General features: G+C 34.5%; 1 protein-coding gene across 2 annotated transcripts in view; it reads right to left on the bottom strand.

Moving 5' to 3' along the window:
• SNTG1 (syntrophin gamma 1) overlaps positions 1–27,470 on the bottom strand; it is a 318,531-nt gene that overhangs the window by 72,227 nt on the left and 218,834 nt on the right. For both annotated transcript variants that reach the window (XM_015619338.2, XM_033512256.1), the window contains one exon: positions 25,024–25,153. In XM_015619338.2, coding sequence (XP_015474824.1) covers positions 25,024–25,153 — 130 coding nt within the window. The remainder of the gene's footprint in view (positions 1–25,023; positions 25,154–27,470) is intronic.

Below are 27,470 nucleotides of genomic sequence, written 5' to 3'. Positions count from 1 at the left end.
CATGCATGAAAAATTATTTCTAAATTCTGAAACACTATGTCTTTTTCTTTTCTTTTTTTTTTTTTCTTCTTATTTGAAGATATAATATAAGCTAGAATATTTAACTCTAAATAAAATTATTTCAGAGCAACTTACTGCCCACCACCAAAGTCATTAAACTCAAAGCAAGTTCCTTTCCCTAAGGAATGATGATTTGGGCTGAAACAGCTTTGGAAACATCCCTTTTATCCTAGGTGGAAAATCAAGTATGCAAAATCAGTTCTGATAAGTGCTTGATTTTTTCTTAAACATTCAACAATATGCCTAGATGAAAAGTAAAGAGAACACTAGTCTGTGACACCTAATTCATTATGAGCTTGTATTTAGACCTGAAGTTCATGGACTCCATCTGAACAAACACTGCCAGCTTTATGACACAGAAGTGTCCAATACAAAAAGAATTATGTGTAGAACATACCCATTCCTACCATTACTAGAAGAAAAATGTTGTTTTTTAAGCATAAGTTCTGAAAGCCTTTGACAACCTAGAAAATCTAAAATGTGCAGTCATGACAGATACCTAATACCTAGAATAAAAACAAATTTAAATTAAAGATCCTGCCAGCTAGGTATCTATATAGAATATATCTGAATTATCTGGAAATCCCTGAAACCACAGTATAACATTAAACTGCTTCAACCAACCTGCAACATATTTTTAGAAGAAAAGAAGAATCACCATTGAATTTCCTCCAGGGTTTACAATATTGTCCCTAAACAACTACATGCAGAGATGTGAGTGGCAATGTGTTTTGCAGACTTCAGAACCAGGCTGCAATGGCAAGCTCTTTGAATTCTTTGAATTCCTCATGCAAAATCTGAGCAAGTTTGTCACTAACATCCTACAGTTTTGCTATCAAAGGATAATTCCTACTGTCAAGAATATGCTGGCAAGCAGTTTTCAAATGTATCCTGCATCAAAAGTGTCAGAAGAACATCTCTTGCCTTCTTGCATGTGCATCAGCCTCAGTTTCCTCCTTTCCTCAATGTCAGTTAAGGAGAAGCATTAGAGGAACACGGACATTCAATGGATACAGAAATACTAAAAAATTAATCTATACAAGATACCTACTAACTTATGTGATTTTTTAAAATAAAAAGCAGATAAGCCCCACATTTTTGACATAAAAATATTTTGAAGACTTCTGGGATTTATTCCTAAATGAAATGTTAATTACTCCAGCATGCTAAATCCCTGTTTGTGCTAGTAGAGACTATTAAAGTCCTTGTCAAAACCATGTATTTTCATCTAAGCAAACGCTTAAACACCTAATAGCCTGAAAATTTAAAGTTCTCAAAGAACAATGTTAAGAAAAATAAATTTTACTTTTCTAAACAAAATACTGAAAATATATACTTAGCGGCAAATTACAGTTACATATTAAATAATTTAGGATTGTTTTGTTTACTCCAAATACAGAGATTACTTTGTTTTCTTTAACAAAGTACATTAGGTGCATTGTGTATTGTGAGTGTTCTTCTGAAATGCAAATATATATTTGAAATATAATTTTATAATTCAAAAATTGCCAGCTCATTTTGTGAAGTACAATCTAAGCATCTACATTACATGGTTGTTTTATCAACTACGTTTATCTTTCAGGTAAAATGGTGGTTTCTTGAAATGCATTATTTTTATTTCTTTTACAGAAACCTGAAAACTGCATTATAGTTGTTCAAATCTATCTGAAACTAAAAATTGTTAAGTATGATTAATTTTAGGAACAGCTACATGTTTATCATTCACATGCATAAATATTGGACATTACAGAATAAAAATGTTCTACAATTAGGCACCATGTATATGCTCTTCCCAGCATGTTACGATGTACATTGAGTAAAATTTAATTTCCAGATCTAAAATATTTGGTAATTAAAACCTAAAAATAAATATTTAACAGAAATTAAAAGAGAAAAAAAAAAAATCTCTGTTGCTGGTTATCTAAAAGAGAAATGTTGCTTCAGTCTTCCATAACTCTACTTAACTCATTGTAATACTATGTGTTATTATGCACAATCATAGCACACAGCTCTATGTAACTGATGCAATTAAATAAAATTAAATTTATTTTCATCACAGGGCACCAATACAATACACTGCAAATATAAAAGAATGTAATATTTCTAAATAAAACACACCAGCAAGGTACTACACTAAAAAAAAAAAAAGAGTCATTCTGAGAATATTCTTTAGAAAGATGTGTTTATACAGAGCAATTAAAAATCAGGAATGGGACAAAAGGAGACAGAAGAAGAAGCATCTAGAAAACAAACCCTTCTTTGAACACAATGTAGGCTGATTTGAAGCCAGCAAGAACTACCTGTTTCCACTTCAAGCATAACAAAACAGGTGCTGAGGGATGATATTCTATTCTGATTCAATTTCCATGAATGCAAATTAGTTAAAAAAAACCCTAAGAACACCATAGAGAAAGTAATTTGGGAACTGATGATCAATTCAAGGTGGAAGGAGGAAGGAGAAGTCAAAAAGAAGGTCTCTGCAGTATCTGGCATCTGACAATCAAATAGGTTAGTGGTGATAATACAAGACCAATAATGGAAACATAGAAATATAGAATGGTTTAGATTAGAAGCAATATTAAAGATAATCTAGTTCCAACCCCTACCATGGTCAGGGACACCTTTTACTAGATGAGGTTTTTCAGAGTTCCATCCAGAGTTCTGGTTTTGAAAACTTTCAGAGATGGGAAAAACATATTTTAGTGAAAGCTCTCAAAAAGATTAGTTCAAAGCATAACTGATTGTTTATGGTACAAATACATTTTATCAGATATGTTCCAAAAATTCATCTCACAGTATGTTTGGACATCACAGACATGAAGAATACTGGGCAGGGAGATGATATGAAGTGGAACATAATGAAAAACTCTCATGGCCAAATTCAGTCATTTTGTGCTGCATTTGTGTTGCAACCACAGATGGATATTTTCACAGTGATGACTGTGACTGCTCTGCAGAGGAAACAAACAAGAACATGGAACACAGCACTTCTCAGCAGGTACACAAATGAGCAGGCCTTGGCTTCAGGTGAGCACAATGATTGCAAATGTTTGGGGCTTTTTAAATTTTATTATTTAAAATTCTTCATGGCAGAGAAGCAGAAATGCAGAAGAATATTGTTCTGTACTATTACCATTTTTGCAAGAATTGTAGCCTATCATTGTTGCCCTCTGCTGAAATGCAGCTGATTAAGCTCATAAAAACTGGGTTTTAAATTTTCATATTCAATTAAAGCTGCATTGAATTGTTCACTCTGCTGAGATAGACTGTTTCAGACCCTCTTGGGGCAAATAGCACAGCAATAAGTATTTTCAGTTTTTATAGGAGGATTTTAAAGTGTAATTTGAAAACTACTATTTATTAGAGGGGGGGGTTTGACCTCTCTTACGTATTTATATTAATGAAATTTGCTATTTCAATTTTATCACAAAATCCCCATGAGATGATAAGGATATCTTGCAATGAGCATCAAGGACTCTTAAGAGTAGTAAGATCAAGAGATATCAGGTTTCTCCAATCCTTAAAAATTTAAATAGAAGCAATCAGATGCTTGAAAACTCCACGTGGACCACACTTGCTTTGATCCTGTTTCATAATAAACTATACTGTAAATTAGATTCAAAATTCTAAAGGGATAATGGGAAAGATGATTAATAGACAATTAAGATTCAGGTAATACATCTCGTCCTCTGCATGAAAGAATAACATAGAAGCTGTTAGTTGTTAGGGCAGAGATCCTGACAGATACCATTCCCTTGGAGTACCTAGGGGAACAGCCAAGACTGAAGGGCAACATTTGAAACAAACGGGCACCAGTGCATTTTGCTAATTTAGGCAGCAAATAAGATACTCCCAAACTTTCACATATGATTTGATCTCCCATTTTCTTGCAGTCCATAGATATGTAAGTTTGACAGTCACAGTAATTTTCCAACTTAAAAAGAACCTTTTATTATTTTAATCTATGCTTGTTGAAATTTATATGGATTTCCCTGAACAATTTAGACTCTGTATCCTTCTCTATCAATTGTTTGCATTACACAACTGCTGACTCACATTCATTAACAGCTAATTAAAATAGAATAGCTTGAAAAGAATGTAAATTCCTTACATAGTTCTTCACCTCATGCATAGAGATGAAGACAAGTAACAATACGGTGCCATTGGGATGTTAAGTGATTCCAAACAGGAAGCCAGATCATTAAAATTTGGAAGAAAACATGAGTCCATTCTGTGATAATCTTATGTTAATGAATAAGAAAGAGTACATAACACTTGAAATTACTAGTTGGCTAGTCTTACTTTCCATCCTTGCTGGAGTTTGTTTACTCAATGGGATAGTTAAGTTGTGGTAAGATTTTTTTCTTGTCCAAGAGTATATGTGCCTTGAAAGAATCAGAGAAGATTTGAAAGAAACATGCAACAGCCCCCACAAAACACGTCATATATTGGTGAGTGCATTCAAATATATGTATAATTGCCTATAGAACAAATATAGCAATTCTTGGTACTGATTTTACAAGCTGCAGTAGACTTTAGAGTTCACACTAAAAATCCATATAAGCCAAGTTATGCAAAATGATGAGTCAGTATGTTCTGGAAAATATGGTAGCATAGGAAACATTTAATTCACATCTGCTTCTTGACCTACCAGTGATGGCACCATTCTCTGCTGCGTGATGATCACATTTTACCAGCTGAATGGTTCAAAGGATAAAAGATTGTGTTCACTTCCATAATTTCTAGCATTTACATGTCCTAGTTGGATTTTTCTCAAGACTAGACACACTGGATTGCAAACACACTCAGCCTGAAGGAACTCAGCATCAACTTCCTTGAAGGAAGAAAGGGAAAGTCTCCAGAATATGCAAACAGTTACAGAGAGGAGAGGCTTGATTCAACACTGAATAATGCATAAGCACAAGCATGACCTCTGCTTTCGAGTCTGTTCCTATAGATACCTGCAGGCTGAGTCATCCTCACTGTGGTTCCTAGATGAGAACAAAAGTGAGAACCAAGATGATATGTTTCAGCTTATATAATCAATGTTATAAAATCTCCCTTGGGAGCCAAAAAAATTACAAAAAGAGATCAAATATTTGTAAAGTTTATAGACAATGAGGACACTGTAGACATTATTCAGGAAGTCCCTAATCAGCTGTCTGAAGAAGTCCTAAAGTAGCAGATGACTGGAAAGACAAAAGGAAATTTAACTATTCCTTTTTTTATCACCAGGCACATGACTAGATGGATCTTTATTTTGGTACAGTATAACAGTTCTCATGGATCATCCTAATCCATATGGAAAATCCTATATGGAAACTTCCATATAGAAGTAGAGGAAGAGAGGCCTGAGATAGTCTTGAGGTCTCACCTGGAAAGCAGAACTCTACAAAGTTCCTTTTAAATTCTACTGACTGCCTTTGTGTCAGCCAGCAGTACAAAACAGGCAGAGAGCTTCCATGTTGTGGTGAGTTCCAATAAATGCAGGCATTTAATAAATACTTTTGGGGACACTAAAATGTGGCTAGTAAAAGTCAGGAGTGGACCTCCAAAAACAGAAGCAGATGAATGCAAATCATTCCTAAGTGAGACGTTGAACTTTCGAAAGAAAATATTTGTATATTGACAGTTATTATTTATTTCAGACATGTAAAAGCACTATCAAAGCACAAATAGCCATCTGCAATGTGATCACAAACCTGCATATTATCAAACCTTTCTCACTCAAAGGGATTCAGTGTTCCATTTAATACTACAAGCACAGAAGTAATGGATCGGTATCAAAAGAAATTTTGATAGATTTGTGCCTATTACACAGAAGTACAGTGGGAGCCCTAAGGACAAAAGCACAAAACCTGCTCTTCAAACATCTGTGAAGTTCCAATAAAAGGCCTGCAATTAATTTTATTCAAATTAAAATTTTCTTTTTTAAAAAGTGTTGTGATTTTTGTACTTGACAGATGAATGGTGCCACTTAATCCTGAAATATTTAACAGCCATTCTTAAAACTGGATGTTACCTTAATGACAATGCTGCTGTTGTGCCTCTTTAAAGAAGATACATGTGCTGCAAACACAGTTTTATAACAGTGAATCTCCATAAAAAAAATACCAACAGCAGAATGCATACTATTAGAGACATTGAAAACAAATTAAATCCAGTGCCTGAAGAAGCTATTATGGTTCCATCTGAAAGTAAGAAACATATGTCTCTGTATTGAAGATGTATTAGAAGGACTATGAACAATAAAAATTGAAAAGATATGAAAAAACCCTGACCCAGAAGGAGACACCGGAATCCTTGCTTCAGATAATGAAATGCAACTGGATAATTGTGACATATCATAATAGTAGTTGTTCACTGGAGTATGAGTGCTGCAGTACCAACACACAAAGAGTAAAAAACTGGTGTTACTTATCACTACAGAGTAAGGAAGTCATGTCATTTTTCCAGCAGAAACCAAACTTAAACTGTTAAATTAAAATATTAAAAATTCATCTATATGTTTCCCCTAGTTGAAAATACCAGATTTCATTACCTCTTGATTTTTCAAGGCAATTAAATAATATAGACAAGCCCAACTTCAATTTTCCTTTTCACTTGCCATTTCATTAGAACTTAACATTACACAATATAACGACCACTGTATAGTATTTACTTTTAGAGTTTTTCACAGAATGACAAAGGAACAGGGGAAAAAACTTTAATAGTGTCCACAGTTTTTCTTATCCTAGTATTTCGGAATGCAAGTTGCAAGCACTGATACAAATTTGCTCATTCTATGGAAATACAAAAGAACGGCAACATATGGCTGAAAAGCAACTCAATTGATCCAAGCTGTTTGTCGAACCCATTTGTAAAGTCCTGCCATGATGAGTCTCTTAATGCCTCATAAATCAATCTATTAGCAAATACACCTCTACTTAGCATTGGAAGTTCTCCTTATATTGAGCCAGACTCCTTCCAGTTGCAGTTTAATCCCTTTGCTTCTTATGTAATCCATCACAGAACCAAAGAAACTGCTTGCCCTTTGTGTAGTTTTTCTTAAGCTGAAACATTATTCTTCTTTTCAGTCAAAGCCAGTTCCATTTCACTCTGTATTTTCTTGCAAGTTCATGCTATTGTCAAAGAAGCCAGAGCCTACTTTGGTAGGCTACTTTTGCATATGGGCACTGAGTGGCACACATTTTTCCTGAATGACCAGGAGAACTGACTAGCACATTATAACAGCTCTGATCACCTCAGCCTTCCTCCAAGAGTTTTGCAGTCACTTTTAATCTGCTTAATGACACTGAAATCAGTCATGCCTGCATGAATGAGCAGTCCCAGCTAATTGTCATTTGACTAGATGGCTTTGGCAATATCCCTCAGATTTAAGCTCTTGGTAGACAGAAGACTTCCCACAATATTAGGTCCAGACGCTAGAGCAAAGTTTTCATCACACACAGGAGTGAGTCACTCATGACCAACCAATACATCTTTTCCTCATGGGAAGAATGATCTTTAATCTCACAGCTTTTTCAGCCTGCCAGGCTTCCGTTTTATTTTTAATCCACTCTGTCATTAGGCTTGAAGCTTCAGCTCCTGTGGGCAGCATTTTAATTCATTACTGCCTGAGAAGGGATCATTTCCCTGTGAAGAAAATCTGGAAGTTGAAATGTCTTGTTAGCTAGGTTTTCCTCATTCACAGTAGGTGCCATTGTAGATCTTCCTGGCTTATTACCAATCACCTTCTCCACACCCCCATTCCAGATTTCACTCTCTCTGTCAGCTTTCCTTTGCAATTTCTCTACCTACTTCTTAAGCAATTTCACCAGCACATACGTTACAGCTGAGGCATCTTCCTCCCTCCTCAGCCTTCTTTGGGAAGGGAGCTGCAAACCATAACTCCTGCAAATTCAGTTCAGGATTCTGATTTAGACATCTATAGTTTTGGTTCCTAGCTGAAGTTTCCACTTGAAATGTTAGCAAGTATTGGAAGAAAAATACGTCACAAGTCAGTCAAGTTACATTTTCATCGGAGGTTTGCTCTGTATATTATATGTTTGCTGAAGCTCATCACTCTTCTTGCATTCCTTCCCCCTACAAGTCCTATCCACAGCTTTTGAGCCACTTCTTTACTGAGTCAAATGGCTCCTTACCTTTTAGGTCCCTCTTTCCAACCTGGTCTTTTCATTCTGTCTGGACTGAAATAAAATAAAGCAGTTTATTGAAGACTGTAACTAAACCTATTTTGTTCATTTGTCCTCAGTCTATAGGCAGTCTACTGACCTTTCTCATGAAGAGTTCACAGTTTGACAAGTTTGCACTGTTTCAGGATTCCTCAGTTTTTTTACAGATAACATTTGCAGTTCACAGTCCAGCGTTTAATATGACAAAATGGGTAGTAAAATAACAGAAGAAATGGGGAATTTTATACCATGGCATCATATACAATTATACATAACATGAGACAACTGTCTCGACAGAACCTATAGAAATGTAGCCAGTAATTTTTAAAATACATTTAATTCTTACACCACAACATACCAGTCTAAATTAATTCCTGCTGTCAAAATTCATTACGTTGGCCAGTTGCCAGTAGCATAGACAAATGCCTTTACCTGAGGCAACAAAGCTAAAGAGGTTTTCTGTAGTGTTTATAGGTATTATATCATCCACTCCATAATCAACCCATTCATTTACTTTAGTTTGAGTGGATTAAAAATCAAATTATAGAAACACCTTGTCTTTATGTCACATTTCACTTCTTCTGTCTAAGAGAATTACACTACTCTATTGTCTTGAAGCTCTCAGGAATAACAGCAATATTTATGAGACAATTTGTCTGACAGCACCAGATAAACTGCTTATAAGCTAAAAAATCACTTGTTATTACATTACTTAGATAATTTGCTTGACATAATGTGAAATAGCTGTTGAGAATTAGGTTCACATGATAATAAACTTGGTTGTAACACAATTGCTAAATTTTATATTACAAAAGAAATTTCATATGTTGCTGTAAGATTGGTATAAACCCCTGAGTTTTTCAGTACCTATTTCTGCTGGAAGCTCCCCATTCATCTGTATAACTGATCATTTTAAATTTTACTTGAAACACTACAAAATTACTTTGTAGTGCTTGTATATTTAAAAGACATGTCCTCATATTTTATAAAATACACCCTGCCCCTCCTCCTGACACAGAACAGGCCTTACTCTACTCTGTATTCAGATTAATCATGGACTCACTCTAGCACTGTATTCAGTTATACCCTGAGCTGACTTTTAATGAGAAAGTCTTTTGCAATAAAGCTTCCAGATTGTCATAAATAGGAAAGATTGCACTCTCCTTAACCTTCTTTCTCTTAACAAGCTGCTGATCCATTAACTTAAAAAGTCTTGAATTTCATTCCCTTCTAAGGAATACAGCCCTGTCTACTGATCTCCAATTTCACCTCACGACTAAGAATTCATTATAAAATAGAAAGCAAAAATCTCTGTAAATATGGGTTTCCTCAAGTATCTTCTGGTGTTTCTGAAAAAGGAATGCTCAAACACTGAACAATATGTAAGTGTAAAGAGCTGTGTGTCAGTGGGACCATGGATGAAAGGTAGGCCAAGGGGTAGAAGACGACAAGGGAGAAAAAAGAGGAGGGTAAAGGTTTTTGCACAGATGAATTAATTTTCAAGCTCAGACTTTTTTTCCTTCTTCTTTGAGAAGTGTGTTAAAGAACCATTTAATTTTAACAATATTGTTAAAGTGACTCTAATAGTAGGTGGCGTATTTTTCTTGGTTTTGATACGATCTTGTAATCCTTAAATAGGGAGAGGTATAATAGTTAAGATCAGTGGGATTTTCTCCAACCCTTCATAAACTTCCAGTTTATTGGCAATAAGAATGTCTAAGACAAGCACTGAGGATGTTAAAAGCAAATTTATAGATGACTTTTTCTTTAGTGTGCATTTTGGACAGATTTCAGAACAGCAACTCCCTGTCTAATTGCATTTCAGCAGTAAAGGAGATTGTTTAGTCAATCAATTGCTCTATCAGTATTTCTTGTAGTTCAAACATGACTTAGAGAGGGTCCATAGAAGGGCCACAAAGACAATCAAAGGACTGGAAAGCTTGCCATAAGTAAAGGCTAAAAGTACTGGGATTGTTCAGCCTTGAAAACAGAGGGGTTAGGGGAGACCTTATTACTATATATTACCAGTATTTAAAAGGTGACTACAAAGAAGATGGAGACTCCCTTTTTACAAGAAAGTCATAGGGAAAACACAGGGGCAGTGAATACCAGATACTCCCATGGAGATCCCAGTTAAACACAACAGGAAAATTTTTGACAATGAGAACAATCAGTCATTGGAATAACCTCCCCAGGGAAGTGGTGGACTCCTCAACTTTGGATACTTTTAAGATTCACAGGAACGGAATTCTGGGCATCTTGTCTAGACTGTGCCTTTGGCAAGAAAGACTCTATCAGATGATCCTTGAGGTCCCCTTCCAACCTGATATTCTAAGATTCTATAATGTCATAAGCTAACAAATACAAATAATATTATCCCACATTTTCAAGATACCAAGATGTGTACATTTCTCTAAGTTTCAACATTATAAGCAGTATCAGAGGAAGAATCATTGTCAGGACACTTAAATCACTGGAATCAATTAAAAAAATATTCTTTCTTTTTCCACAATGACTTCTCTCATTATTTTAGTGATGTTCTAGCTGTCTATTATGGACTTCATCTTTCCTGAAAGAAAAAGGCATGTACACACTTACTGAGAAAATTACTCCAGCTCTATAGTTAAAAGAAAAATGAGGAAACAAATTATTCAACAAAGGTATAATGATGAAGATAATGGCATAAGTGGAACATAAAAGCTATCATTTTAAAGTGAAATGCATATATCAAGCTGTAACAAAAACAGATGCTGCGTAGTAAGTAAAATTGTATGTGATTACATTATTATATATTGCCACAATGAGAAAATTAACTGCATAAACTTGACATTATTACAAAAACACTTAAAATAGCATTATATATAAAAATAGTGTGTTATTTTAAGAAATTAGAACTGAAAAAAACAGCTAAATATCTGAATTACTATGACTATTACATTGTCATGCCTATTCATAAAGCTGTGAGAGCATCAGCTCAAGGCCCAAGATGAAGAGAATCCCATAGATATATGAAAGCAGAAATTCCATCAAATACAGAATAACTCTTTCACTCTGAGTACTAACTGTTCTTAGCAGGAATCAGGCGGATGTTAAAACACTCATTACAATTTGCAGAAGATTTAGTTTCAAGCTGGTCAGAACTGGAAAACATACAGCTATATGAAGTGAGTTTTTACTCTGAAACCATATGCACTGGCTGTTCTGTGCCACACAAAATTTATAGCTTCTACTTTACTGCAGTTTATTTCATCTAGAAATTTCCTGTACTTAGCAAATGGATTTAGAACAGGAGCTCAATCTCTTGTAAGTTTTAAGTAATGAGGATGTATTTGGAATGCATATATCTAAAATGCTTCTCACTAATGTATACCTAATACCCTCTCTGATTTCTAAGATGATCTGTCTTTATCCAAGATTGTGTCACACTTATTATTGGTGACAATAATTTGTTTACAACTGACCTTTTGAGTAAATTCTGATCAAAAAGAGCATTCTATACCTTTCTTTTTTTGTCACTGTCTTCCAATAAGTTTATTTTCAAAATGGAGTCAGCCTACCCTTTTCTTCTCCTCTCTGTTATCAATGGTATATGTCAAAATTATTTGCACTCTTACTGCTTGCCAGCTGAGATCTCATGTTGTCCTATTGTTTCTGGTTCTATGTAGACAAGGGATACTTCCCAAGCCCACTCTTAATTACAAATTCTACTGAACTACTGATTTCCTCTGTTTTGGGATACTAAAGAGTTAATCATTTAGCCATGACACTTCCTTTTCTTTCCAGTGGACCAGTAGAACAAGCATCTTACAGAAAATATGGCTATCTAGTGAATTTTGATTATAAAAGCATTCATATGTTAAAATGTAAAAGAAGTTATTTAGCCCTGGTAACACTATATGTACTGGTAGATTACCTTGTGCTCAATAGGAAATACTAATGAAATAAGAGGAGTAAACACAGAGATAGAGACAATACAGAGAATACAAAGAGCTAGTAAGAAGCTGATGAAAGGCTGATAAAAAGATTGGCACTGTTGAAAATAATCCCTTTATTAATATGAACTTTTCTAATCTTCTAGTGCTTGGGATAGAAGATGCAACATGCAAAAAAAAAACCAAAAAAAAACACAACAAAAAAAACCCCACAAAAACAAACAAACAAACCCAACAAAATGTTTTTTCAAGCTGAAAGAGTAACATTTCTGGAGCTAAAGGGCTGTCTATTCAAATCTAAAGGGAAAAAAAAGCATGCCTCAGAGTTGTAGTTTGACAACATAAACCCAACATGGCCAGTGAAGCTACACAGACCAGGAATGAGGCAAGTTTGTTTCTTTATTATTTGCTGATGACCTGGTAAAGATGCAAACTGCCTCCTAAGTCACCCCACTGTAATGACTGAGTTGTATTATAACCAGAAGTAGGAAGTTTCCATGAGTCTATTTTTAAACGGGTTTTAAAAAAAATGCAAGCATAAAACAAACAAGATGTGATTTATTTTGGTTTGGTCTATGAACTTAGAAAGGTAAAGTGAAGTGGATTTTGGATCAGAAACTAAATAGAGGTCAGACTGCTATAATTGCTTTAAGCTAGGTTTGGCATACAATCTATCCAGCTATGTAAATGGAAAATTAATTTACTGGCAGAGCCATCTGCAAGCCTGGATGTTCTAAAGTTCTACTTCCTATTTGAACAACAGGGACTACTCTTTTTTTTAGTCACATTGCATACTCCATTTTCCTGACTGCTGCTTATTGTATTTTTGAGATGAAAATGCAGTTTGTGGTTGCTGTTTCGTAAATGAATGAACTAATAGCCATACTGCTGCAGCAAGAGTAGTTAGCTTAATTAAGGTGCAGACACATTGCTAAATAATCTGGAGAGGTATACTGACTATCTCGTTAAGCACATAACTTTAAAAATAATCTGTTTAAAACAGCTTGTCAACAGCCTCTTAGGACTTGGCCTGCTATAACATTTTAAAATATAGTTTATATTTATACAGCAATATAAAGATCCATTTATGTTAATTTGGTGCAAAAGGAAATAATTCTGATATCAAACATGCTTACACTCTGTGATTTATAAATTATTTAAAGAGAAACTGGAAAGGAATGTTAACTCCACAACTATATAGGGGTTATGTCAGCCTAAGGACATGTTTCTTCCTGTGAAACACTCTATTTATGATGTTAAAAACGGAAACCCTTTAAAATTAGTATTTCTATAGTTACAAAATGAGAAAAACATTTAAACGGAATGAGCATACTATTTAAATGTAAGTTTGAGAAGCCACCTGTGGGTTTTATTTTTTGCCTGGGCATAGAACAAAATAATTGGTAAAAAATAATATATTCACTCCCTGTAGCATCTTTATCACAGAAAAATATGTACAGGTGAAAGCCCAAACATCAATGTCATTGGTCACTTATATTTAATTTAATAAATATAAAGTGAAGACCCTTCATATTTTTTGTTTCATATTTGACTTGTTTCATAGATGATTTTTTTTCATATTTGTAGTTGCATTTCCATGACTTTTAATAAAAGCTTCATGACTTTCTTTGCAGATATCTGAAGTATCCCACTGAGAAATGAGAAAACTCATTTCAACACCTCAGAACTCTTCATGGAAGTGACTAATAACATTAATACACAAAATGGGATCTGAAACAGTAGAACAGGTATCTGAATGTCAGGTCTTTCTGTGTCTTTGGGAGAACTTTCTTTGTGAAGGGTCCTTATTAAAATTATATTCACAATCCTGAGGATATTTAATAAAATAAAATGCACCTTTCTAAAGGTTTTGAGCATTAAACTTTACATTCTTTTTTTTTTTTTTTATATTCTGGAGAGAGTTTAAGTTATTCAATCATTTTGCTTCCACAATGTTTTGATTAACCCCCTCCTTCTCCATGAATGGGAACCCTCAATTTATCTTTTTCATAATGCATACATGAGAAGAGAAACATTTTTTTCTTTCTGAACAAAATAGTAAAACAGAGCAATGGATGCTAGGAGTTCTAAATCTACACAGCTGCTGTAGGCTGGTATTCCAGTGAAGAAATATTAACAAATATATATTTAAGAATACCCAGTAAAACTTGTATCTTCCCTATGCAATAATAAAACTATAAAAAGGCTACAATTTCCCTAGGTACATCTGCACCTGGGAAGGGAAATCAGCAGCCCAATTAAGGGGAATGAAAAGAGGAAAAGAAAAGCAACAAATATTTTTATTTACACCCTTTATTCAGCAATGAATGAGTCCATTGATCATGCAGAACAAAACATTTTGCATCAATCTGACTTCCCCAAAGCTATTTTTTTCACACAAATTAAGCCACAAATTAAGAAGTCTCATGACTCCAAAATGGTATGGAACACTTCCTATGAGGTGAGAAAATCTCAAGAAGCATGGATTTTAATTTCTTCTCGAAACCTGAGAGACATTCTCATTAGTTTTTTTTAAAACTTCTGGGAATTGCAAAGGAAGACAGACAAGGGAAAGAAGACTTATCTGACTACAACATTCACAAGTACAGAAAATCCCCAGCTGCTAAGTTCAAGACACCTACATGAGACCTGTTTTTGCTGATCTCTCTGTTTCATGGAAAACTTGCCTGCAGAAATTTGTGTGGACTTTCCTCATCCTGCTTGTGAATCCACACTATGTACCCAGCCTTTCAGTTGTGCTAAAAAAACCTGTTTGTGGGACTGCACTGTTTATAAAATCAGAGAACTAAGTTGGGTTAAAAAATCTGCAAAAATAAAATCTACGCTGCAGTATAGGGAGTGAATGTCCAATTTGGTCATGGTGGGTAATATCAGAGTACCCACCAGGATATGGGAGATACAGTACTCAGGCTGCAGGAGGAAAATATTTATCTGCTGCACTTGGGCAATAATCCTGCTGGATGAATCCCACCAGACAGTATGGATGAGCCTCCTGTCTCCTGTCAACAGCACTGGCAAGAAGTTTATGTGTGGCTCTGTGGGTAGAACAGAGAAGAGCCTCTGGAAGAAGAAGCACAGCCTCAGCCCTGTGCTGTCCCCAGAGATCCTCTGGCCAGCAGTGAGGCAGATGGCATCAGGCTGCAGGCTGAGTAGCATGGAGAGCTCCTGTCTCTCATGTCAGGGTGACTTTACCAACCTGTAGGCTATTATGCAAAAGTGCACTCTTGCCATTTCCTATTAGAAGTGGGAGAGGTAAGTATTTAATTCAAGGAGATGGAATTACCCTCTGGAGATATCTGCAGTCTTTATATGGTTAATGGGATAGAAGTAACTGCCTATGTTATTTGGATGAGCTCACTTCCTTCAAGTCTTAAAGACATTTTTTAATATCCCTTTTTTATACTGGGAGACTGGGTGGAGAGGATCTTGCTTTTTAGGGACAAAGAGCTACCATTTCTGTCATATTACTTAGATCAGCTAAAGCAGAAAATAGTTATGAAAAGAGAAGTCTAGTTCCTTGACAATCAGATACCAGAGAGGAAGAACTGCTGAAACTCCTTTAACAATGTTAAATTGACTGAATTATGTGAGAAGCACCAGCATGTTGACACACCACAGGAAATTTTTCATCCTTTTTATTACTTTACAAAATTGCTTTAGGAAATAAACACAGTGAAAACAATATTTTCTCCTAGGCAGGTAACAGATTTTTCCCTGGAGTAAACAGTACTTGTGTGTTTGTTCACCAAAGACATATGAACATTTTTGGAATTTGGACATATACTATTTTACTCTGTTTTTTTATTAAGATTTGTCATCTGTACAATCCGGAAACTAATGAAACATGCAAATATATCACATCTACATAGATTCATTGTACATATTTAAATCTATTTCTGAACAATGTGATCTATTATTTGAATGGTCAGTGGATAATGGGAACAGTGGGCTAAAACAAACAATTTTTACTGTTTGTGTGATTTCAATGCATCACACTGGAAGAGAAGTAGAATCAGTAATTAGAAATACAACTTAGGTTTGCCTTCTGACTTTTAAGAAGTAGCCTTATGAATAAAATTAGAATTATCATGTTGATAAGCTGAATTGTGTATCTACATTGACCTTACATCATCTTTCTGCTAATATAGCTAAAAGTAAGTATAAGGATTAACACAAATCATATTATCCCCCAGATCCATTTCATGTTGTATTTTATGACACTGAACTATTAAACAGTCACAGGTGAGAAGGACAGGCATTCTTTAACTGCCTGCTTGCCTTCTTTCCAGTAGTATTTTATTATTTATTCATTCTGTGTGTCTAAAAATTAGTGACTGCCTTTCCTATCACAGGAGGTCTCATATAAAAATAGAATTTAGCATCCTGTTATGTACTCTTTACCACATAAAGTGCTTTCTTGACAAACTACCCAAACATAACTGGTAATTGGCTCATAAAAAAAGAAAAATTGGGGAATAAGAATTAGGTGATTACATGCATCATATATAAAAATGCATATTAATTTTAATATTCATCAAATATATGTGATTAATAGCTTCTGAGCCATTATTTCATATAGTGAAGGATTGCAGGCTTTATTTCAGAAAGAGACAGAGCAACAAAAATTATTTCATACAATTTTTATAGATTTAGGCAAAAGCTGTATCAAGTGATTTCATAAATGCAGTAAAAAAAAATTCCCTTTGATTTACTGTACTACAGTTCCTGATCGGTATCATTAGGAAATGCCTTTTTATAGCCTGCAAAATTGTTAAAAAAACTGTAAACAATTAGAAGAAAAAGAAGAAAAGCATAAACCTTCACACATTCATTATAAACTGTTCAAAAAGTTAGTAGTTTTCAAAGGAGATTAATAGCTTTTCAGCACAGTAAGTCAGAGAGTAGCATGCCCTGGGAAATGAGAATGAAACAAGGTGCTTCATTCTCAGTTTTTCAAGCCTGGCTTCATGACCTCAATGACAGCCTGAAACAAGTTTTGGATGTAATGATGTCATTCTATGAAATAAACAAACTGGTGAGAAAAACCAACAAAACATCTGCAATCATGCTGGTGTCCACACAGGTGATCAACACAGCTAGGATTTCAGACACTTCAGACTTCCCCACACTCGGCCCCTCAGCTATTCCAGGTATTTTTAGGAGATAAAGAACTTGTCACAGTTTCATACCTGTTGTTAGTAGAGAAACCGCAAGCCCCAAGTATTTGAGGCTCATTTCCTCTGCAGCTTAGTGATCATTTGCTGTTTTGCCTATCTGGGCTTATCTGCTCTAACCTCTAAAACCTGTCCTGGAATGGCTGGAATCCCTCTCTTCTACCCCACACCTCTGTCTCTTCCTCTGACTGCATTCTTTTCTGCAGGCAAATATAAGTTGTGCACTACTTGAATTCACTTGCCCTCTGTAGCACTTTATGAAGCAAGACAACCAAATGGAGAAAGTGCTTTCAACACATTAGGCTGCTAATAATGTATACCCTGAGGTGGTTTATAGCTTTTTGAGTGCATTTAAAATTCTTTCATTCTTTTTATCTTTTAACTCTCTTGTTGTGGAAAAAAGGCAAAACTCCTGACGTAGCCACCTTTTAAAAATATATTTTAAAAGTAAGAGAAATGGATGTCAAAACAAGATAATATTGCTTTAAATATGAATAATTTGTGTTGTGCATTTTTTAAGATAGCAAAGAGCAGGAGTACAAAAAGAAAGCTTATTGTTGCCCAGGCTCCCACTTCCCAGTTGCTATTTTATCAACAGCAGTTTGTGATTCAACAGCGCTTTTAAAACATTCTCAATGAAAATAAACCAGTTGTGGAATACTGGACATTTTACTGCACAACAAAAACTAGGTTACAGTAGCTGGAAGTCTCCAGCTGCTACTGAAAGGGCAGCTTGGCATTTTGGCATGAAAGGGCAACTTATAATGAGTCCTTTCTTCTTCCATGTGTTACCTCTCTGCAAACCCCCAAATGGCTTACCTGTATTCCCAGTTAGACTACAATTTCATTTATTCTGCTCATCACTGTTTTTGCCACTTAAAATCAATCAAGAGGTGTTGTTTGGTTTTGGGTTTGTTTTCCTAAGTGACAGGCTTCTTGCTGCTTTTTGCCAGGGTGGAAGGTTGAGACCAAGTGTGACATTCCTCCAAAGTGTCCTATAACTAAAGAGATCTTAGTTTTTATTATAATGTGTTAACTTAAGCCTTCAGTAATAATAGAATGAGGGAGGAGAAAGAGTTTCAGAGCTTCACATAAATCTTCAGAGAATAAAGAACATATTGAATATTGATGTTTTGGTTTAATTTAAATACTATTATAATATTGACAGTTTGCTTTAAATTAAATAGTAGCACAAGGCTAACATTTGACTCCATACTAAAGTGGATGAATCAAAGTGCAGGGAGTCTACTGAGTGAGAGCATCATATATAAAATTCAAAAAATATTCTCTCTGGAAGAATGTTTGGTTTGTTTGTTTGTTTGTTTAAGATTTACATTAAAAATAAATTTAAAAAGAAGGGCTTTTTATTGTATTGTCTCTAGGGACATTATTTGTCTTTAATTGTATTGTAGAGTTCTATATATAATACTAATACAGATGTTTTTATTTTTATCAGATATTACTGAGCACTGCAAAAGTTGTGTACTCCTATACAGCAAAACAAAAAAGACATTATTAAAAATAGCATGAATAATTGAAACATTTTGGAGAAGCACAGAAAGAAAATTTAATTTATTTTGAAAACCTATAATGAGTACTTGAAGTCTACACTGTATATTCCAAAGCAATACTGCAAGACTGCATGTCTTTATGATGAGTGCCATCACCATAATCAGTGTGTCATAACAAATACTCCAACTATGAAGACAGAAGTTTCTTGTCACAAATTTCCCAGATAATTCAGAAATTAACATTTTGAAGAAATATTTAACAAAGAAATATTCTTTTCTTGCACTGTTTTCCTTTATATACTTGCCTCGTTGTCCTTTATACTCAGGTACATTATAGAAATGCAGATGAAACTGGAGAAATAGTTTGGCAAGACTTAATTTTCTTTGCAGCGAAATCAATACATTTAAGAGGGTATAAAATGATCCACAATTATTTAAGCAAGATACAAACAAAAAGTTTGTAAAATAAGACACACCTCAACTTTCCAAAAATATAAGTAAATATCAGACGAGGCCATATGTAAGACTGGATAAAAGTGACCTGGAAACAAATGTGTTTTTAATTGTGCAGCTCATAACAGCCTACATTAAAAAAAAGGTGAGGAAAAATAGGGGTGATTTATGTTATGTAATCCTGACGCTGCACTGACTAAAGTAATTCATGTAGATCAACATTCCTTAAGAGAATCATACATGGAGAAAAATGGCAGCAGTATGTTACATGTGTATCAAGTTCTGGTTTTTAAATTTTCCAAGAGAGACCTCAATATCAGTACTGGAATGACTATCTGTGTCATCTTCCCTTTACAAGGTTGAGAATGGAATGCAGAACAAAACTCAAAGTGTCAGAACACTGTGGCCACCTGAATGGCTAATACTGCCTAAAAAAGTGTTGAATGTATATTTACTTAATAATGTCTAAGCATTTTATCTGAGTATTCGTGTCTTGGGAAATCTAAATCATATATGTAAAAATAGTCTATTAGTAATACTTTATAGACTTCCTATAATTCTCTTTTTTTGGCTTTCATTTTATAATGCTTTCAACTTTTAAATTACTGTCAGTATTCGATTTTTGCTCTACTACAGAATTTAACGTAAGAGGTTTGATACTAATGCTGGTATTTTTTGATTTTATTCAAACAAACATAGCTGAGTAACCAAAAAAAGATAAATTTTATTGTAATACACAGATCACAGAACATTTAAGATCATATAATCCCTGAAAACTCAAAAATTACTAACATTAGAGCATTCTAATGGTTAGCCATTGTATTGTAATTAAAAAACTAAAATATGAGTTTACTTCACGTGAGTGATATTGATTTATTCATGTAATATAACATTCCACAGTATGTTTTAACTGGTGGTAGCATCCGCTGGAAAAAAATGAAACATGTTTTACTTATTTCTTTCAATAAATTACTGACACTGATTGTAGTCCTGTGATATTTTATTCTTCCTACAAGTAGAACAGGTTGTATTAATCAGTTCTTTTCTCCTGTTTTTACTTTTTGTCTCCTCTTCTACCTAGTGACTTAAAGTATCCCTGTACCCAAATTTCAGCATTGTAAAGGTAAGGTATTATCATTTTCTTCTTTTCTGCTGAAAGTGAAACAATTTATTTTTTTTTTCTCTTAGAAGCAGTTTCTTTCACTAAGCACTAAGCACTTTTTAAGCATACCAATTCAATCAACTCTGTTCAAAACAAAGGATTAGGTTCTGGAAAACACACCCATTGGGCCAATACTCAAGTTTGTAGACCTCTTAATCCTAGGTTTCATGCTACTGCTGTGCTTCTGTCATAAACTATGTTTGCCTCACTAACTTCACAAATGTGTTATTTTACCCAGAAAAATTCAATATAATGGGATAAAGTGAAGTTACTGTGAACTAAATCTTGTAATATCTTGTAGATTCTCAAGATAATCTTGAAACTTTTTGCCATCTAAAGTTTAGAAACTTTACCTCAGCTGCCTGTCATTTCTGTCTGATGAAGTTCATGTTGTTTCTTTGCTGTCAAGTGCTGGCTTCAAGGTAAAAAGCATAAATGTCTAACTGTTGCAGTGTCTTTCACAGAAATTATGGAAGAGGAAAGGGTAAAGATATGTTATTGCCCTCACTATTGAAAAATCTGCCACAGAGAAAGCAACGGACAAGTGACAAATACCGAATTGTGAGAATAAATCCCCAAAGGTTCTATGAAGCTATATGCTAGAAGTTGCTAACTCAAATGCATTTTTTTATTATTCTTTTATTAAAAAGACCCAAAATGTCTGACATTCACTGTACTAAAGCCATTAAAAATTTGCCTTTAAGTTTCCTGACAATTGCAGCGCATAAATTAGGGATGTATCGGCAACTGGTAGTTCTTCACAGAGCACATGATTTTGGATTATTTTCTTAGATTCTTACAGAGTGTAATTTCTTTAAAAGCTACATGACCAATTGGATACTGTCATCCTAAAATTATTTAATAAAAGAAATGTTAAAGACCATAAATCAGTATCAATTACCACCCAAATGAATACAATTTAAAAGTTCATGGATAGGCAAATAGTTCACAGCTGAATTGAACAACTGAATTGAAAATTCCTACTTGGACCATTAGCAAGAAAAGAAGCAGCAGCTTGTTCCCTTTTTAAATGGCTTTGGCCAGCCATCCAAATTGGCAACAAAAAGATGTAGAACCTCATCAGTTCGTAGAGGAATTAGAGTTCCCAAGCCCAGATTCAATTTAGCATATTCAGATTTCAGCACATGAACTTCAGTATTGGGATTGCTTAGACTAAACCTCAGGTTTAATATAACCCTTCTGGGTTTTGAGGCTATTGATAAAACTGGTTATTTTTTAGCACAGATCCAATTCAAGTGACTCAAGTTGGAGAGGAATCCATCTTCAGAAATGAATGATCCTTCTAGATTCATCACCTCTTCAATTACAGTGTGATATTAAGTCACTTCCAACAGTGCATTTATAAAGTATGCATATTGGTTGCATTCCAGTATACAAGCCCATTCGTGTGGTGTAATTTTAATGTATTTCACCTCATATGAGAGTGTGTTTCTTGGGACCTAAAGAAATTAAAAGTAGCAGTATCACTCTCAGTATCCTTAAAACACTGGGGGATGCTTGTGTTGACCTCCTGAAAATGAGGAAAAAAAGTGCATACCTGAGGTTTATCTCTTAAAGAAAATCTGAAATGCAGTAAACTACTTCAGCCAGCACATGGATTTTTTTAATCTATTCTTAATAGGCAGAATATATTTTTCTGTATCTCCGCATTAAGATTTTAACTGTCTTTTTGCATAGTAACTGCAGACATCATCTTCCAGACTTTGTTCAGCTAGCAACGTTGTCTTTTAAAAATGGTGATCATGTCAAGGCATTTTGGTTTTGCTTCTACTTCTGTATTTCTGTTATCTCCTTGGTAGATATTGGCTATACTGCTGACACTGCAATTCAGTCACATCATGTTTGTGTCAGATATGGACAAGTTAGATCATGAGAGAAGAGTTTTTTGACAGTATCCTTACAAAAAAATAAATTGATTATAGTTTCAACAAGGTATTTTGGAGCCAGAGACCCATATTCACAACTAGTAGATACATGTGGAAACATAGGAATTGTTCGCATTTTTGGAGTTTGAACCTTCAGATAATTTTTTTCAGCCAGTTTGTGTGTGAAAAAGTGAAATAATTCTGACTGAGACTAGTATGCCGCCTTCTTTCTTTTCTTTTTTATGTTTTTACAAAAATATCCAGGCATTTCTTTGGGAGATTTATTCAGAGAAACTTGCTTTGGCCCCTCAAAGACACCAGTGACAGGATATCAGGATATATATCTACCTCCTTAGGTGTCAAGTTTGAACTCACCACCCTAGGGTCCTCTACCAGTCAAAGGAAAGACAGACATGTCCTGAGGGATTTGATTTCATTATAAAATGGATGTCAACAGTAAATAATAAGATTCACTCTGGACTTTCTGCTTTAAGACATCTAAAGTTAGGCAAGAGAAATCCCACCAAAATCTACAGAGCCCAAATTTGATACAAGGGTAAAGGAAATTATTTAATAAACAGTCTAGCTGTTACAGTCCTTTTTTTATGATTCTTTGTTTCCTTCTTTTTCAAAAGGTAGATAGATATGAGAAACATCATGTAAGCAAATATTTCTATGAGCTACATGGTATTTAAATGAAACAAATTATATTCTGTAACCTCTAGAGAGGAATGAGAAGTGATCTGAAACTAAAAATTGGTCAATTTGCCCAAAGAATTAAATAAATTCTTTAACTCTCTTTGTTTCTTTGGCACTGGGTAACACAGTAAGGGAGAATGACTGTGAGTAAATGCCTCTCTCAGATAGGAAAAATGCTAACATCAACAGTATGTGCATGTCAATAACCATCTTGTAAAGAAAGAAACTACAGGGACCTCTAATCACATCTAATCATTCTTCTGTTCAACACTTTGGGTTTTTTCCCCCCTCTGTGTTCCTAAGGTTTCTTATATTCACTTATCACGTATGCTGTCAAATAACTAATTCTTTCTGGCAACTGACAATTTAAAAGAAAAGTATGTTACAGGAAGGAGAGTGTCATTGTTTTCCATAAATTCATAAGAGCTATGAACAAATAGGACAATTCTAAAAATAGACTCATGGATAACTATCATAAGCCCTAATTCTCACAGCTACTTTACAGGATGTCTTTGGGATAAAGCAAGTACAAAGATTGACATAAGGGCTGGATACTTTAAGCTATTTACCTCTTATAAAACATTAGATAAATTCTTTCTCTATTTTTTGGAAACTAGTGTAGAATTATAAACTGTACTCAGAAAAAAAATCATGTAATACCGTTGCATTGCCAAATTTCAAGCTGCCAAATTTCAAGTTATGCTAAGTAATTATAATTATAGTCTCATCAGAGCTGAAGTGCTTCAAAACACCTGTAAAATTTGGGTGCCTCTGTCTATTGTTACAAGCAAAAAACTCCACTGATTTAAGTAGCAAGAACCACTAGTAGACTGAAACAGAGATGGAAAGAGAGAAAAACCCAGAAGCCTCAATTGTCAGGATGCCTAGTGAGACAAGAAAGGTTCTACATAGCAACAGCATTTTAAGGATGAATAATAGCCATAAAGTTCGCTGGTACTGCATGGAAGCTTGCAGATGGCAGATGAATTCATGTCTGTCATGTTTTTATAATACAATGACTTTTACATATTGCTGCCAGATGGAACACAGTTTTGCATCTTGATTATAAATCTTCATAAAATACAACTTCCTTCAATGTGTTCCCTATATTTGAAACAAAAGCAAATTCAGAGACAGATTTGGGAAGCTAAAGCAGATTTAAGGAAATATAAATTAAATCCTCAAGGGCTTCCTTGTTATAACTCAGTTCAAAATAATGGAGTTCCCCATGTGTTCTCTGTTTTTGAGGAAAACCAGGGAAGGTATCATGCATGTTATTGAATGAAATGAATGAACCACATGTCCATTTTTAAATGTAAACACACCCCAGGCAGGTCCAGAAGACCTCTCAATTGAACTTAGTATTTACTAAAGCTTTTACATAACATTTATTCCAGCTTCAATAAAAAAGTGGTATCTATGCCACAAGCTCAAAGAGTGCAGTTCATAAAGAATACATGCATTTAATCACTGCTGATAATGAACATTTGTAATCTACAACACAGAAGCATCTTGCCTTTCCCATCATAATAAATTATACCTAGACAGATATAAATTCTAATTCAGACCTGGTTATACCACTTTCTGTAGAGATGTAGGGTTGATGAAATGAAGAAAGTACAGAATTTTAGTATTTCAAATGTGTTCCTGCATCACACATGGCTTCCTCCCGTGTGTCTGGTCTTTGCTTCTAATCCTAATTGGTATTGCTAAGAAGTGAATAACTCTGATAGCGATGAAGTGAACTATATGACTGTAGGGAAGAATATTTTCCCATTCAATGACTTCTCACAGAGTCTGATTTGACGACAAACCTGAGTTGACTTCTCTCAGACAGCCTCAAGCATTGTTTATATGCAGATAATTCTGTGTGTGAACCCATTAGGCTTTTATGACAGTTACAATCAAATATGATTGGGAAACCTTCTGGCTTACTTGGATCCATACTTACATTGTGCTTTGTGAGGTTGGAAATGTTACTTGCTATTGCTTGTAGCCAGTCAATACAGTCTTCAGCAGAGAGACACTGAATTATTCCACTGCAAACCCCATCCACAGCAATTACTTGGAACGCATTTTGCCTATAGACATATCATAACAGATCAGGTCAGAAGAAAATTTTATCAGTTCTAGCATATCATTTTAACAATACTTGTAGAAATGCTTTTCTTTCAATTACAATGAAGGTCAGCCAGTAAACACCGATAAAATGCTGGTTTTCCTGTTTCATAAATACTTGCCATATTAAAAAAATCATGCTAAAAGCTCAATTCAGACAATATTAAGCTTCCATAAGGCTATAAAAATATTCCATAGACCAGCTCTACAGATCCTTGACCATCAGGCTGTACAACTTAAGAAGCTGAACAAGTGAAAGAGCTGGTGCATATCTAAGACTTAATATTTAATACAGCAGGCTATAGAGAAAGAAAGTACATTGTAAACCATAGGCAATAATTTGGTAAATTAAGTGAATATGAGCATCTTTTTCTCAACACCTTTGTTTTACTTTTATTATACAGTCTCTAAACACAGTGGCATTACTGTCTGGAGCAGCCCCTTATTGGTTGCTCAAGCTTATAAAATTTTGTTTCTCTTCTAAACTACCAATTGAAAACTTGGAGAAATCAAAATTGATCAGGTAGCAGTAATGATTTTTCCAATTGCATTTCTGAATATAGGATCATTAACAAAATACACTCCTACCTCTGCCTCTACCTCCAGCACCAATCCAGGCACATGTATATAAATCTATAACACATTATAGACTGATTTTCCACTAGCAGGCACTGAGCAATTATAGAACAAGAGAAAATTTTTCAGATGCTAAAGCAGTAACTGACCTAATTTCTTCAGTAAATAGCCTTTCTTGCTAAAAGCTCTTGTAAGGCTCACAGGTCTCTGCCTTCAAAACCAAAAAACATCAATAATAATGTGTATCCCAGATTAGGAGATCACTGAATATGCAGAGAATACCAAGTTCCACTGCTGACTTTCTGCTACAAACCCAACTGATAATGATCAATTCATAGTTTAAGCACATCATTCAGATTCTTTGAGAACGGCTCAAGCAAAGTGCCTGTTATCTTTAGGGTAAAACTGAGTGTCACTAATGACAGTTTCTGGCATCTGAAGACAGATATCAATTTTGAAAAGCTGTTTTTTTGGGGTCTTTTACCTCTTAAAATTTTATTCTATCTGTAGAGAATGTAAGGTTAATATTTATTTTCACCCATGTTGAGAACAGACTGTTTCTTCACTCAGGAGAAGCAATAAAAATGAGCTAGAGCCATGCCTTTGCTTTGACTGTTCTAGCATGTGAACCAGCTTCTGCAGGATCATGAGGCTTATACTGACATGTTCTTGTAGGGTTCTGTGGTTTAGTTAAACCCACCAGTTTAGCTGTCTTTCCCAGGGGTAAAGATTTTTCTTTAAATTCACAAAAACACTAACCAAGACAGACTTCTTTCAGAGACTCATTTTCACAACAATTCTGGTAAAGTTTTGAGGAAGGTTTATTAAAAAAAATCTTCAGGTAATGTTGCTAGTATTTATTTATTCTACCCTTTATTTTAGATGTATATAAATATAAATTTATATAAATAGCATTTTTTTCCAGAATAAATTTCTAAATCCTCACAGGAAGAACATAGCATGGACTTAAAATTGTTGATCTCTTTTAGAAAAGTAGCACTAATTTCAGGACTTGCTTTGTTTCTGCACAGTCTATCATAAATCAGAGCAGGGATCCAAGGGATCTATTAATGTGCAACATTAATACAAGTACAAAAACCTCAATATGTTCCAGATTCAATCCTCAAACAGAAATTTCCCTTACCTACAAACACAGTGAACCTGGTGCATTTTGGGGTATCAGATTGTTGCTGCTGTTCCTAGGAATTTGATCTGTGCAAGTAAAAGTCATTCATCCATACTGTTATTACCCAAGTATCAATACCAAATATCAATAGTATGATACATGGTCGCCTAATAAATTACTTTAGAATGTGTCTTGGAAGTAGATAGCCTTACATAATTGTAATAGTATTTTCTTGAATAAGTCTATCAGCCCAAGTCCATAATACCATGCAGACCTGAAAATATAATGTATTAAATAGATGTTTTGTACTAAATGGAACAAATAATAGATTAATCACTTTATAACTCACAAACAAAATTGACAATAGATAAACACTTATTTATCTAAATGTTTCAGGTTCTGGGCCTTCTGGAACACAAAACCCATATTTGAAGCTAATAAGCTTTGCATGGTTAACCTGAGTGTCTTCTAGAATTCTGTATGAATACCCTCCAGAATTAATGTATCTCAGCCATTCCACTGGAAAAGTTACAACATGACTATGAGATTTGATATTGTATATGAGAACAATATATTTC

Source organism: Parus major, chromosome 2 (genome assembly GCF_001522545.3).
Source record: "Parus major isolate Abel chromosome 2, Parus_major1.1, whole genome shotgun sequence".
NCBI classification, from domain to species: domain Eukaryota; kingdom Metazoa; phylum Chordata; class Aves; order Passeriformes; family Paridae; genus Parus; species Parus major.
Note: the sequence above shows the minus strand (reverse complement) of the source record. Positions and strands in the feature narration are given on the sequence as shown.